The 15617-nt window shown below is 41.0% G+C and overlaps 1 protein-coding gene across 1 annotated transcript in view; it reads right to left on the bottom strand.

The window, feature by feature from the left end:
* Nucleotides 1-12065, bottom strand: part of LOC111156114 (tolloid like 1) — a 208394-nt gene extending 196329 nt beyond the window's left edge. The window contains exon 1 of the mRNA XM_022516745.1: nt 11828-12065. Coding sequence (XP_022372453.1) covers nt 11828-11996 — 169 coding nt within the window. The 5' untranslated portion in view covers nt 11997-12065. The remainder of the gene's footprint in view (nt 1-11827) is intronic.
* Between the last annotated feature and the right edge of the window lie 3552 nt (nt 12066-15617).

The following is a 15617-nucleotide window of genomic DNA, read 5'->3' as shown; positions in this document are numbered from 1 at the left end:
AAAAAAGTAGTTCTTTACTAGACAATTCAGATAAATTGAAGGCTTATGAAACTGAATTTTATAGAGATAATTAACAATATACACTGGTATCAAGTGAAAGAATATATTCAGGATAGATATGCAATTAATTGATATAAGAATGTATCTTTTAATATATTGTACATTTCATAAAATGCTTTAAGCCAGAAAAACTGTCCCATAGATTCTTTGCTGATAGCTCTTGGTTCTCTCCATTATGAATATTCACCTCAAACTTGGAAGAACTGAATTCTACCCCCTCCACTGGCCATTTTCTGCTCATTGACAAGCAATCATCTTTCCTGTGAAACAAATGAACAACTTTTGATTCTAATGGTAATGTGATACTAACACGTCCTGAAGAGCACATAGGTGATGCCTGCATACCTGGTCACGGTTTTGACAAATTTTTTATAGATGGACAGAGGCTGGGAAAGAGGAACTGGAAATTATGCATAAAAGCTTTCAATGATAATTTTGGCAAAGTCGAGTCAAGGAGCTCCACAGCGATCGCAGCTGCAGTCTGTTGGCTGCCTGGATTTGCCCAGAGCCATGAGAAACCTGAGGGGGGACCTTAACAAAAGTGCCCACTGGAGCCGTGTAAGTATCTTCCTTTCCCTCTCACTGAACAGTACAGGCCATCGACACTACAGCTTCCTGGTACCACCTCAGTAGAGCTCTTACTTCTGATATCAGGGACACAAAGATTCAGAAAGCTTTGTCACTTGGACAGTCTTAGAGATTTCTAAACCTCAGAGACTCTGGTCCCAGAAAATCAAGGGACATCCCCAAGGTTACACCCAAATACAACAGAAGAGCCAGTAATGGAAATTACATTTCTTACTACCAATCCAGTTTGTTTTCCAATTGCCATACCACTACCCACAAAATATTATTTAAAGAAAGTAAAATTTATATATGTTTTTCAAAACCACAGTAGAATACTGCAAGTGAAAAGACTAGACATTTTTTTTTTCCTTTACCATTTGTTTTTGCTTCTCCTGGACCTATAAACAAAGAAAAAGTCAACCATGTACATTTAAATACATTTAAGGATAAAGATATTGTGTGAAGGACAGAAACATAATCTAGTAGATAATGTGGGAAAATATGACAAAAAGAAGTTGAAATTTCTAAATCAAGCTATCTGAGAAAAATAAATGGAAATCAAATTACCAATACAGATTCTTCCAAATAATTGCCTAAGTAATTATTGGTCACATCCCATCCCAATCCACTGCCAAATAACAAAGTCTGCAAAGTACTTTCTTAAAAGTTTGTATGCTCTCCACAAAACTTTCCTCCTCATATATCATGAGTAAAGAAAATTCCAGGAAAGATGTATAAGAATATATATCTTGATTGTCACAATTTACTATAGTATCCATTTTCAAATGCATAAATTGAAATAACTTTAGCACAGTTAAGTGATTAGTATATAAGCAACTATTTACACAGAAAATATTATCTACCTAAGAATGATAAAGTTAAACTTTATACCAGGTCAGGCCTGGTATCATATTTCATACTTCTGGAATTCCAAGGATAAATCCATGTTTCATCCATAGTAAATGTTCAATAAGGGTTTGATGAGTTTATGAATATTTGTAGCTTACAGCCATGTGCTTAAACTTAGCTTTGTGTAAACATAGGATTGTGAGTATGTAAGCTCTTCAAGTTAATCCAGATGGCAAATAAAATCTGTACCAGAAATTACTGAAAGACTATATAGCCAAGATTCTATTCACACATTAGTCAATGTGCATTGAAAATTGTCAATATATTTTGGGTCTATTAAGCATTTGAGGAAATAGCCAAGAGAACAGCACCAAGAAATGTGTATATTAGTAAACCCTGTTACATTTCCAAATCTCCCTCACCTTTCCACTTGGAGATTTAACCTGTTAAATGCAAGATTTAGAGGACTTGGACTATGAATGGATTTTTATATATGACAAGAAAAAAGAACTTTATCTACAAATGTTTTTATAAAGATCATCTTCCCACAAACAAGTAGCTGCAATATAAAAAAAAAATCCTCTACCTCCTATTTTTTGGTACTAGGAGTAAAAATTATACAGTGTTAACTATGTTCCAGACAGAGTGATTTTCACTTTACATTCGTGTAATAACACCATGAGGATCATAACAACATCTCCATTTTACAGGTCAGAAATCTGAAGCATAAGAAGGGTTTTAAAAAGCTGCACACTATCACCATGTGGGGGAGTCTGGTATTAGAAGTCATGCCCATCTCACTCCAGACCCCAAGTTTTTAAGAGGTGCACTATTTTGTCTCCCTGAATTCTTAAAAAAATATTTTGAAACCAACCCCAATTTTCAAAAATACACCTATCCAAGAGAGGGAGAGAGAGAGAGAAGAGGAAGCAGCAGCAGCAGCAGCAGCAGCAGCAACGTAGCAACACATGGAATCCAGAGTTCTGGATTCAAATTCTGATTCTATCACTGGATGATAAGTTACCTTGAAACACTAAGCTACGGGTACCATTCAAAACAGAACTAAGATATAGGTTAATGTCTTCATTTTCATACAGTTTTTTTTTTTTTAAGATTTTTTATTTATTTATTTATTTGACAGAGAAAGATCACAAGCAGGCAGAGAGGCAGGTAGAGAGAGAGGAGGAAGCAGGCTCCCTGGGGAGCCGAGAACCCGATGCGGGGCTCCATCCCAGGACCCTGAGATCATGACCTGAGCCGAAGGCAGCGGCTTAACCCACTGAGCCACCCAGGCGCCCCATTCATACAGTTTTATATATGAAGCCCCTTCCACCATTGGAAATCTATTCTTTTTTTTTTAAGATTTTATTTATTTATTTGACAGATAAAGATCACAAGTAGGCAGAGAGGCAGGCAGAGAGAGGTGGGGGGGAAGCAGGTTCCCCGCTGAGCAGAGAGCCTAATACAGGGCTAGATCCGAGGACCCTGAGATCATGACCCGAGCCAAAGGCAGAGGCTTAACACACTGACCCACCCAGGTGCCCCAGATATCTATTCTTATTGTAAATTTTTTAATCTTGGAAACATTGGAGTATATCTTATAATCAATATCTTTTTTTTTTTTTTTTCTGTCACAAGTTCACCCAGCAAATCTCACAAATCTCTTTCCCTGATTTAGGTCATTACTTCTGTTATCCATTCCAAATGGCAAATCCTAATTATTCCTTCGCTGGTCACTGCCTGCAGGCCACAGTCTACCCAGGTCCAGATATATACTATTTCTTCCCCTGAGACTAAAATGTACATATAAAAAATATACCCTTGGTTCTTAAATTTAGGAAAAAAAAGAAAACAGAAAAGGTAAGCCTGTTTCTCCAGATTCTGTTCTTACCCATTTGTCTGAGAAAAAATATAAGCAGGAACTCTTCCTCCTAGAACACATGACAATTTGCTAAAAGTAGTATGTTTTCTTCAAAGAAATTGTAATTTAGTAAATATTATATAAAGTATATACTTTGAACATGCCAGACTTCCTAGTCTTGGGAAACCACACTGGAGTTCCAAGAAGTTTAGTTAACCCTATGATCTGCTAAAGCTTTCAAGCTTTTGACCTTAGGGCTTTTAGATAAGTTAGGATTGAAAAGATAGTTATTTAAGAGCCTTTTCACAGCATATTTGTTTTCTCAAAGGCATTCACACATCATTTACATACATAATGTACACAGTAAACCACTTTCCTGCATTGGCTGCATTTGAAAGGATGTTCTTCACACTCTTTATGGGCTCAAAATCATGCATTGAATGAATACTCAGACAGCAAATCTAAAGTGTGAAACAATTTAACACATACCACACAGAACTTCAGAGCCTGCGCCAAGAACGGGACACTAATGACGGAATTCTGCTCAAATCTAACTCAGCCTCTGCCTTATTCAACATGAAAAGCCTGCTGTCACAATTAAATACTTGGGACAACGGGCAGCAGTGTTTCCCTGACACTACTTAGCACTCACATATTTCTCTAACTCTATTAAAACTAGTGATGGGCATTTTTATTTATCCCATACATAATTGGGCATTTCATTTGCAACTTTCCACACTTAGACAACACTCTTTTGAAAGGGACAATGGGGGGCGCCTGGGTGGCTCAGTGGGTTAAAGCCTCTGCCTTTGGCTCAGGTCATGATCTCAGGGTCCTGGGATCAAGCCCCGCATCGGGCTCTCTGCTCAGCAGGGAGCCTGCTTCCCTTCCTCTCTCTCTGCCTGCCTCTCTGCCTACTTGTGATCTCTGTCTGTCAAATAAATAAAATCTTAAAAAAAAAAAAATTGTTATAAAAAAAAAAAAAGAAAGGGACAATGGTCTGCCCTATATTATAGTTCATGCAATGGAAAATATTGGCCCCCTGACAAATTAGTAGATGGATCATAAATGCAAGAATGTTGAAGGCAAGACGTATCCTCACTAAAGAAAATCATTTGCCACAATGGATAGATGCCCGTGGCATAACACCATCACATCAATTTCTAGTCTTAATATATTTGTACTGGCTGAGGAGCCAGTGCAGGCAATTCAAAGAAAGAAAGGCATCTGAAATACAGAACCTGGGTTCAAGTTCTCACCACTTAGCAAATGCCATGACAGCCCAGCCCCTGAATCTTTCTGAGTCTGTTTCCTCATGTGTCCAAAAGGGCTAACAAAAATATTAATTGATGGAGACATGGTGAAGATAAGAGATCATTTAAAATGTTTAATGTGAAAATAGGAACTATGTTATTTTTACACAAGTCACAAAGGCAATTCCCAGTTGGGTGAGACCTATGGGGGTCTAAGAATTCATTCTCTAGAAAGTTCTCCATGTGGCTGTTTTCTAGTTATGTGTGATGTTCTTCCTTAGTTTATTTCAAAAGTTTGACTTCTACATATGAGGTATACTTAACAACACAATAATCTGAATACAAAACACAAAATATCATAAACTCTCATCTACTAGGTATTTGTGATCAGAAAGATGAGCCCAGAGGAATGGAGTGCCATCCTTTCAATATCACTAGGCCACAGAACTGATGCCAATGGGGTTTTCAATGTTGCTCAAGAATAGAGATTATCCTGATAAACACTTCAAATCTTTCCCATGGCCAAAGAAAAGAGTTCAAAAATGCTAAGATCGGCTACCAGGCCAAGGGCCATTCGAGGAGTCCCTGTGGTACCCAGTCCATGTGCTAACAGTTTAATGCAGATGAAAAATGTAAAGAATGAAGAAACTCTTGTACCCTCCTACACCTCCTGCCTTCCTCAACACAAAAATTGTCATTAATAGGAAGTTCACAATATAGGAAAGACATCAAATGCCATAGTAAATATATGCTTTGTGACTCCATCCCCACATAACTCCCCTGATTTGTAAAATGGTGTAGTGTGTTAAAAACTGTTGAAATTTTTTTTTTAACATTAAGGTGCATGCTTTGAGTAGGATACTAAAATATACCACATTAGATTTTGTTTGGGAAAAATAATACATGTGAGAGTACTTCTGGCCTTCTTAATGCATGGTTTCAACTTTTTACAACTATTAGCAATCAAGAAAGTGTTGTATTTTTTCATTTTTGGTTTTTTAAAAATATGGTCCATAGCAAATAGTTTAGCTCAAATTCTAAATGTAAATTGCAAGAGAAGAGCTGAGTAAGACAAATGCCTCCTTGGTTCACTTTCTAGATTTCAATTAACACCTAATTTACAATACTTCTTAATACAAATATATAGCTGAGCTCCTTAAAACAGCCTGACAGGATTAGCACACATTTTGTAAAGAGCTGACAAAACAAGCATTCCATTAGCCAACCCACAATGTCTCAAATCTAATAGTCAATATCCCATTTTCAGGGCTGACAATGGCAAGAACTAAATAAATAACCAAGGGATTCCCTCCCTCCTACTTTCTGGGAAAAAACACATTCTATGCAATTCATTCCATAGCTTTAAGGCTATATATATTTTTTTAATGTTCCTCCCTAAGCATCATTATTTAATAGATAACTAAAGGAAATAAACCACTAAAGCCATATGGCTAAATCATTCCAACGGATCCGGGGCTACGGAGAGGACTCTTCACTCCTTCATTTAGGAAGGATAAGCCCAGGATTAATTCCAGATCTCAGAATATTAAAGAACTGCAAGAGGCCTCAAAATTCCCCCAGTAGAGGATATCCTACATCCCCCAAAACCTTTACAGGCACCTGAACCTCGGCCTGGCCCAGACCTAGCTATGGGCTCAAGATGCTGCAGGGGGCTCTCCTACAGTTCAGGGGAGCAGCACAGCCCCCTTCCCCCACCTCCCCAGACACCAGATGGTCCCAGCAGGATGTGCAAGGCCTCATTTTAAATGGATTATTTACCTCTATCTTTTCTAAGCATTCTTAGAAAAGCTTAGGGAGGTCCTAGTTTTAAATATTTTAAGCAGATGGGTCTAAGGTGATATTAAAAACAATAGATAATATTCTAAAGAGACAAAAGGTAATGATGGTAAATCACTAGCACCTGTTATCATCTACCTGAGTTCTAGAAAAATTTAAAGGCTAATCTCTGTCTAATACACTCACTGATGAAGAGGCCTAAGAGATCATTAATGTGACTAATATTCTTAAGGTTTACAAAAATGTGATGTTAACTACAGACAAGTGACACTAAGTTTTAAATCAGGGGAAGCTGCTAAGATACACAAAAATAAGATTCTTACATATACCATAGGGGAGACAATATGGTTTCTGTAGAAGAAGCCATACATGGCATACATTAGGTTTTCATAGAAAAGTGAGCTATCATGATGACAAGACTAAAAGTGTGGAATTATACACTAACTTTCTCAAAAAGCCTTTGCGAGGCTCTTACACACGTTTAACTGTCCCACTATAGACCAAGGAGGCCTAAACAGGGAAGGGAGGACTCAAACACCACCTACTGAGCTAGAAATCATAAAGATTCCATTAATTACTACCCGAACTGCCTGAATGAAGGGCTTCCAGCTAGATTTTCAAATGACAGAACCCTCACTGGAGGCCAAAAATGGGAAGATCTCAGGAGACTGTGTAAATCAACAAACAAAAAGGAGCTTGAAAGCTGACTGACTCTATATTTAAGAAAATATATTTTCTTAAACTGAGGGATATATTTAAGAAAAAAATAGTCTATCTAATTCATACCTAGTAACAGGAACTGCCATTTATGGGCCAAAAATGGACATGGACCCTCACAACAAGGACTACAGAACCACTACTGGCAAATGATGAACAGAATTTGATTATATAGAATATAATGTTTCTCTAACCCTTCTGCAAAAACTTACTTTGGCCACTTCCAAGTTGGCATCAGAAGCAGGAGGAGGAAAAAGAAAAAAAGAAAAAAACAAGCTCTGAGTAATGAATACTAAGAGAAGAGGAGCTGGTGAAGAGAAGCCACTGTATGAAATGCATTTTTAACATGAGGGTTTGGCAACCAACAGAGGTGCTGACCAAGAAATATATGTTTCAATATTTAATATCATGAAAGAATAAAGTCAACACAGGGTTGAACATCAAATTCTAAAACATCATACCTAGGAGGCTGACGCTGAAGCTAGAAAAGACAGTGCTGAGGATCAAAAGAATGAGAAGATCTTACCAAGAGATTATAAACTTGTGAAAATCATCCCAAGAATTAGTATACTAGGACACTGGGACCCTGAATATAAAGAACAGCAGAAAGAAGAATCATTTAGGAAGCCAAAAGCCTATTTCTAGGTAAACAGGCCTGCATATGCCACTCTAAAGGCAAATTTAACCTTGCAAGTTACTGACCTTTAATCATGTTTGGATTTTTTCCAGGAAAAGGAGACATTTACTCAGAAGATTCAGGATAGAAAGGGTTTTTTTTCAAGGTGTTCATACTTATCCAAAGGGATAAGGACAAGCTTCTGGACAAACATTTTACGTCATCGGTCTCCTCAGCCTCTCCCCATCATTCAAAACATTAAATTCTTCAGTCCTCTTTATTACATATTCTATTTTCAATTGCCCGAGCTTTCCTGATATCCCCTTAAATACAAAAAAAAAAAAAAAAAAAAGAAGGAAGGGAGGGGAAGTAGGGAATACAGACTTGGTTTATTGGGTCTCTGCTTTTCCAGGTAATCTTCAGACAAATCTGAGAGATTACCTTGCACACCAAATTTGCCCAGGCTCTTCCAGATATTAATACTCTGATTAACACCTATTGGAGCAGTACAACACTGAAACAGGATACCTTAGTCTCTGTTCTGGAATGACTTCCTGCAGCATCAGCTTCCCAGTGTCCCTTAGGAAGGGAACTGAACTAGAGAGAGTAAGATTGCACACTCAGGTGGCTATGTACTATGCTGAAGAAAGACAATCAGATATCTCTTTGAATTATCTGCATCTTTGTGTTTATCTACATATAGAGAGAGATTAATTACCTAAATTCTGTCCTAATGGATTCGACTATATAAATATATCTGAAGTTACACTGCACTAACTTACCTACTTTCACTTATACCAAAATGGCTTTCTAAGTGAAAGTTCAATTAACACAAGGCTTCCTTTCTGCCCAATAGTTTCATGAACTTGAAATTAGAGTTCTCATAGGTATAAAAATTATAGTATTTCACAAATATATTAAGAATGGCACAGTTTTAACAATTTATATTAAGAATATTTCTTCTTGGGTAACATTACTGGTTAAAATAGAAATTTGTAGATAAGGGATGAAGATTAATATTTATAGTCTATAGATACTGAGAAGGAATTGAGAACTAACTAGTACCAACAGTGGTAATCTATTACTGGGATAAACATTAAAAAGCAGGTATGATACCTATCTTCAAAGACTTTATATTGTAATTGGGTTTGGAAAAGATGAAACTATCTTCTTAGTCATTTCGTGCTTATCAGATATGAAAGTCCCTGCACTTCTATTGGTCTAGATTCTAGGTAAACCTGGACTAATTTCTATTGTTTGTATTTCAAGGAAGGCCTCCAAAAGGCCAGCTAAGGATACAACGTCATTATTTTATCTATCTATCTACCTAATTGCATGCCAGATTTTGCTGACAGGAGACTTCAAATCAAGTTCTGGTTAATCTTAACAACCATTTGACCTTGGGGAGCATCTGTTTTCCTATCTGTGTAATGGGAAGATTAACAAGTTTCACCATATTGGGCTGTTGATCTAAAATAATGTACTAAAAAGTGCTTAAAATCTATAAAGCTATAAGAGAAGTTCAGAAAGGACACTTTATGGCCCATGCCCTCCACTCTGCTCTTTGGAAAGGGCAGATCAAAGGTGCCCCAGAATCTCTAGAGCACCCTCTCTGGCTTTTGTGTGGCCTTCTTTCACAGATCCATCCTCATATTTCTTATTTTAGTGACCTTTTTTTGACTCTTATTTTGGGAGTTCAATGTGCTATTTATTTTTTTTCCTGTTATTACAACTTTTACTTGTCTTATACAGTGCCAAAAGGGAGGCCACAAAAAAAAATAAAAGTTGCCACTCTTTAGCCAAGATGGCAAATTAAAACCGTTCATGTCACTAAATTTAAAAAGCAGGGTTGATCATTTAAAAAGTGATCTCAGATTTTAGATAAATTTCTCGGCTTTCCGCTTGGGTCATTCTTATTTCTCTTTCATTATACACATACAATATACACATAGACACAGGTATGCCTCTTGTACTCAAAGGTTATGCTCTAAAATAAACCAGTATTAAAGGAAAAGAAAAACTTAAATGCGCTTAAAATTTTTTTTCTTGCCCTAGATGTTTATTTGCTGAGGATAATCAACATTCATGCTTGAGGCAGATTTCAATACACATGGTGCAACCACTTAAATTTTAAAATTGAAAACATTCTTAAATAGAAAAAAACTAGTTATGCTCACAGAACCTTATTCTGGACAATTTCTAATATAAGATAAGCCTTAAAAACATACTTTCTGAAATGGTACTAGCTAGTTTTTGACACTTCTTATATTCATATTTGAAATTAATGATTTTTAAAAAGCATAAACTTTTTCTTGAATCTGTATAGAAAACTGTATTTTCCTGAAATCAGGCCAATGTATACATATGCACCGTTTTTTTCATATTAATAGCTGGTCGCACCTTTCATACAACAGAACCTCAGAATAGATGTTTTCCTAGACAATTTTTAGAAAAACCACGTCATTACTTTACCTAAAACAAGAAAATACACAATTTTCACCCAGTTGCAAACATGATTCAAAATTAATTCCTCAGTAAAATGTATGTTTGGGGAGTTGTATAGTACTGAATTCTGGTTGTCCAGCCACTAGTCATCCATCACAGCAGAAAGGTGTCTTGTTCCACAAACCATCAGGGAAGGCCCGAGAAACTTCTGGTGGGATAGACTGAGTGTTAAAGGTGAGAGGAGGAAACTTATAAACAAAATAGAACTAAATCAGAATCCCGAGTTCCAGACTGACCAGTTTCTACTAAGCTACCCTAAGTTTTGAATAACCATCTCCAGTAAGCGCGCATGAAGAAAGATCTGATAACGTGCGCAGACACTCATAGGCCCCTGGTCAAAGCAATGTGTCATCAACGGTACAAATTAACAAGGGAATTTCCAGCATTTTCCTTCACCGTGTGCACTTCTCCTTCCTTTGGGACCAAGAAAGGTTCAGTCAGGTTTACCTAGCTATGAAAGGGAAAGAAATCGCAGTCACATCCCGACCCAGCCCGCACAGAATCCACAGACACGGAGGAACTCTGGATGCTTTGCCCACTCCCCTCCCAGCTGCTTCGCCAAAGCCCACACCTCTAGAGACGGGACAGAACGTGCCTTTAGCGTACGAACAACTCTGTGAAGTCGGCCCCAACAACCCTTGTAACCTTCCTTCTGAAGTCAGTCGTGAGTCCACTATGAATTCGGTTCACCTCAACCTCAAGTTCGCAGGGCCAGGAACCTGGAGGCCCCCGGAGTCCCGGGACACTGCGCTCACGTGGTCACCGGCTGCGGCACGTGCGGCTGAGACCTGAGGCGGCGGGAGGGAAGCACCGCCCCGAGCGGGAGGGGAGACACGCTGAGGCGCTGGACGCGCGGGGGAGAGGGGAAGGTCCCGGGCCGATCCTGGACCGACGAGGAGAAGCTGAGCTTCAGGCCGTGAAGGTCAAACTGCAGTTCCCAGGGGGTGTACACAGGAAGGAAGGCGCAAGTTTAGATGGGGTAACAACTTGGAGCTTTTTTTTTTTTTTAAGGTTTATTTTAAATGGGCAAAAGCATTTGAATTCCATCTAGCGTGGGAGTTTCCAAGGTCGTCACAATTCCCTTCTCGCCTGGATCCCACACTTGAGATCCCTGGCAAAAAAGGGAGCAAAGGTGTCCCAAGGTGGCAATTCCATCCCCGCCCATCTTTTGGGGAACTCTAACCAACTCGGTCTCAGGCGAACATTGGGGAACCGCACCCTGGAACAAAGAGGAGGTGTAGTCCCCTCCAGATGCATATAGCCCGCTGAGTGCTGGTATTTAAAACCCACGGCAAGCCAGCTGTGTTTACGGCTTATTCCATTTTGCTGGGGGAGGGGAAGGGAATCCGAACTCTGGACATTTTTCCCAAACTGGGAGCCGGGAGCTTGGCATGCGATCCCACTAGCACAGAACTCCAGTCAACTCGGGCCGTGGCGACTGCCACTTGGGGGTGGGGAGGAGAAGGAAAGGAGGGCAAGGATGGAGCAACGGAGGGGCTGGTGAGAGAGAGAAGGAAACAGGTGAGCTCCCACCGCCAGCCCTCGGAAGTCCAGCGCGGCAGCCCCCCGCACGCCACAGTCCCGACGTGGAGAGGCACTTACCGGCTTTACAAGGGTCCTTGTAGTCTATCGTCTCCGCTTTATCCTCTTCGTTCCCATCAAAAGTGTAGTCATAATCGAGTCCAGCGCAGACCCAAAGCTCCCCGTAGAAAACAATCCCCGAGGCCACCAGCCACACGAGCATCCTCGGGGGAAGCGTTTCCAACCCCATCCTCCTCCCCTGGAGGAAAAGGAAGGGACGGGACCAGGAGGTGAGGCGTCCGCGGTCCGCGCTGATGTGCGGCGCGAAGGGAACCGGTGCTCCCCTCCCTGCCGGGAGGCTCCTCAGCGACACTGGGGTGTTCAGGTGTCCGGAGACATACGGGTGCCGTCGGGACAGTAGAGAGGGCAAGAAGTGCCTGTTACCCCCCAGTTGCAGGGAAAAGTTGGCTAGGGGCCTGCGGGCGGGCGGAGGGCAGGTGAGGAGCTTGGCTCCCGGAGACGGGGAGGGGCAGCTGCGGGCAAACTCGGCTCTGGCGGAGCGGGCGCTCGCTGCCTGCCAGGTCGTCCTTCTAGCGGCCGAACTTCCCGCGGCCGCGGCTGGGCGAGCTGCGCCCAGCCGGCTCAGCTGCCACCGAAGCTCCGGCTCCCGCGCCGCGCCCCCGCCGCTGCCGGGACCGAGAGGTAGAGCGCGAGCGGCCGCCGCCGCCTGCGCCCGCCGCCGCCGCCGCCGCCGCCGCCGCCGCTCGGGGAAGATGAATCCGGTCTGCACATCAGCACATCTGAACTGAAAGGGGAGACCGAGGAAGGGGGTGGGGGGCAGGCATTTCTATGCCGCGAGACGTTAGAAGCCTGCAGAAGCCAGCAGAGCAACTGACTGAAAAGAGCAAAAGTGTGAGGATTTGGGGATGCACCGTTTGCCTGCCCCCCACCCCGTCTTTTTACCCTCTTCCTAACTTGAAAAAAAAAAAAAAAAAAATCTTCGCAGCATCTAACCCAATCACTTGCATCCTGCTTACTTATTCATACAATCAGGGTCAGGATCCGGGCCACAGCCTCCTCTCTGACTTCTTTTGATAGCCTTATACAAACAAACAGACACGAGCGCGCTGACAATTCCATTTATATTTTACTAAAGATAAAAATGAATATATTATGTATCTGCGTCCGCGAACAACATTTAATAGATGATGTACGTGTCAGCCAAGAGTGCCAGACCGGGGGTGGCGCGAGGGATCGTGATAACTTAGCTGCAAACCTTTACTTCCCCTCCCCCCAAATAAACAGCGGTGTGTGTTCCTTTCCTTTGCTGCGGTTTAACCTTAGTGCAGCCCGGGCATGGAGGAAGAGTGTCTGAGCCTTCGTGACTTGGCTAAGGAAATAGACTGCTTTAAAAGTCCCCCAACCAACAAAGTTTTGCTAAGAAGTAAGATCCCCAGAACTGCAATAAAAAAAAAAAAAAAAAAAAATCCAAAATCAAGTTACAGATTGCAGCAGCAGGAAACACTAAGACCTTGCTGATGGGCTGGCGCTATGGCTCACGTGGGCGCAGGAAGGGAAGTTGGAAGGAATACTCGGGAAGCAAATTTTCTGTGACAGTTCTGGCGCCCATGCCCGGAGCCGCTCAGTATCCTTCGGCTTCAGTTGTTTTACTTCTGAGGAGAGCGTGTAAAACCTGGCAGCAGGATCAGCGAGGTAAACCACATGTCAGCCTAGCAGACACAAGACAAACACAGGTTGTGGGAAATTGGGGAGGAAAAAAAATCAGAGGAAATCTCTGCAAAACCCCTGTTGTGAGCAATTCAGTGGTTTCCCCACATCTGCAAGTAGTTTCCAAAATAGGTGAGAGGACATCTCCTCCCCCAGACTGGTGATTGGGAGACTTGCCTTTTCCAACTAAATCTTGAACTGTCATTTTAGCAGGGACTTGTAAAAAAATCTTGTTGCCTTTACATCTTTATTTAACATTGAAGTGTCCCCCTTTTCCAAGTAACCATCAGTATACAGTATCATCTAGAGGGAAATAGGAAAGTAACCACCTTCCCATCCACAACATACTTTTGACAGGGTAGACCCAGTTAGCTTAGGGGATTTGACCAGGTTTTATGGTTGTTAAAGAAAAATTGGAGGCTAAACTTGAAGAAGTGTCATCTATTTCCCACTTAAACTAAGACTAAAAAGATGGGAGGACTAGGTAGGACTGATTTGATATTCCTGGCAAAGCTGGGGCTTTCTCAGAGGCCAATGCAGTAATGGAGCCTTCCTTCTGTAGATCTCAAACTTGTAACCCCAGGTCACAGAACAGAGAGCAGATCTGAAAAGAACATGTTCAATAAGTAGGTAGAGGTATTTGGTTTTGAAATCTCTTGCTGAGTCATTGTCAAGTTCTTTTACCCATCCAAAAAAAAAGAAAAAAAAAGGTTTGCATAATTAATAATGGTGTTGCTCTAGTGCAGGGCTAAACAAGAATGTATTCTGCTTACCCCATCTGAAAGCCCAGAAAATGCAACTTTCCTTTAGAAGATTCTTGCTCTTGAGCTGCTGAAACCATCCTACTTACTATCCCCAAACCTTGAAAATGTCCCTTGTTAATCCAAAGGACTGCAAGTATCTCCTTAGACTATTTTACCAAAGGTAAGTTTGCAAGACTTTGTACCTGGTGATTTTCTAAGCATCACTGATTTTGTAGGAATTAGTATGTTCATTCATTTTTCCTGGAAAAAAAAATAGTAACATATAGGGACATCTGCTTCCTTATATAATGGTGCCTATTATGGATTCCTTACAGAACTTATCATTGCTTTTATAAATTTACATTCTAGATTTAGAATGATTGACATAGTAAAACCTCAAATCAAAATATAGAAATGTTTCTTTATGGCTAAAATAGCTGTGGAGAATAGTCATTTACACCACAATATCCTAGGCCTCAATCCCTGATTTACTTACATAATTTTAAAATATTTATTAAATCTAACTTTACAGTAATAAAATACCTACCTTTAACTTTTATTTCTGTAGTTGCTATGATTGCAAACTAACCATAGATTTTGCCCTGTCTATTAAAAAAACGTAAATTTGCAAGAATTTAAAGAAAACAAAAAACAAGAAAATGCATATGAGCAAAGAGTTGAAGGCTCAGTCAGAACTAGCCAAAAACGTGTGCAGTATGTGAATCTAATCTCCTCAGGAAGATAAAAAGAGGTGATTGATTGCTTTAATAAGATGTGCTGAAGTAACCTTGACTTCTAGCTGGCAGCTGCTTCTGACCACCTCACCACCTGCAGCAGGACCACCTCAACCCCCAGCAATTCAGGGAATAAAACCACCAAGAGAGTTGAAACAATAGGTAACTCTAGTCTGCTATCCCATAATTAAAATAAACTTGCCCTGTGGATAATGTGAATTAGAAATGTGTATTTTGGAGGCGCCTAGATGGCTCAGTGGTTAAGCATCTGACCCTTGATATGGCTCAGGTCAGGATCTCAGGGTCCTGAGATGGAGCCCGAGTCTACTCTACACTCAGGAGGAATCCGCTTGAGATTCTCTCCCTCTCCCTCTGCTGCTTCTCCACACCCTGCAATCTCTCCCTTTCTCTCTCCCTCTCCCTCTGCCCCTTCCCCCCTCCCTCCCTCTCTTTCCCCCTCTCTCCCTCTCCCTCTGCCCCGTCCCCCCTCCCTCCCTCTCTTTCCCCCTCTCTCCCTTTCCCTCTGCCCCCTCCCCATGCTCTTTCATTCTCTCCCCCTCTGCTGCTCCCCCATGCTCTCTCCCTTTCTCTCTCCCTCTCCCTCTGTCCCTCCCACTCATGTTCTTTCTCAAGTAAATAAATAAATCTTAAAAAAAAAAAAAAAGA

Source organism: Enhydra lutris, unplaced genomic scaffold (genome assembly GCF_002288905.1).
Source record: "Enhydra lutris kenyoni isolate GAN:26980312 unplaced genomic scaffold, ASM228890v2 scaffoldscaffold3, whole genome shotgun sequence".
Classification (NCBI taxonomy): Eukaryota; Metazoa; Chordata; class Mammalia; order Carnivora; family Mustelidae; genus Enhydra; species Enhydra lutris.
The sequence above is the reverse complement of the archived record's forward strand: the minus strand, read 5'-3'. Positions and strand labels throughout refer to the sequence as shown.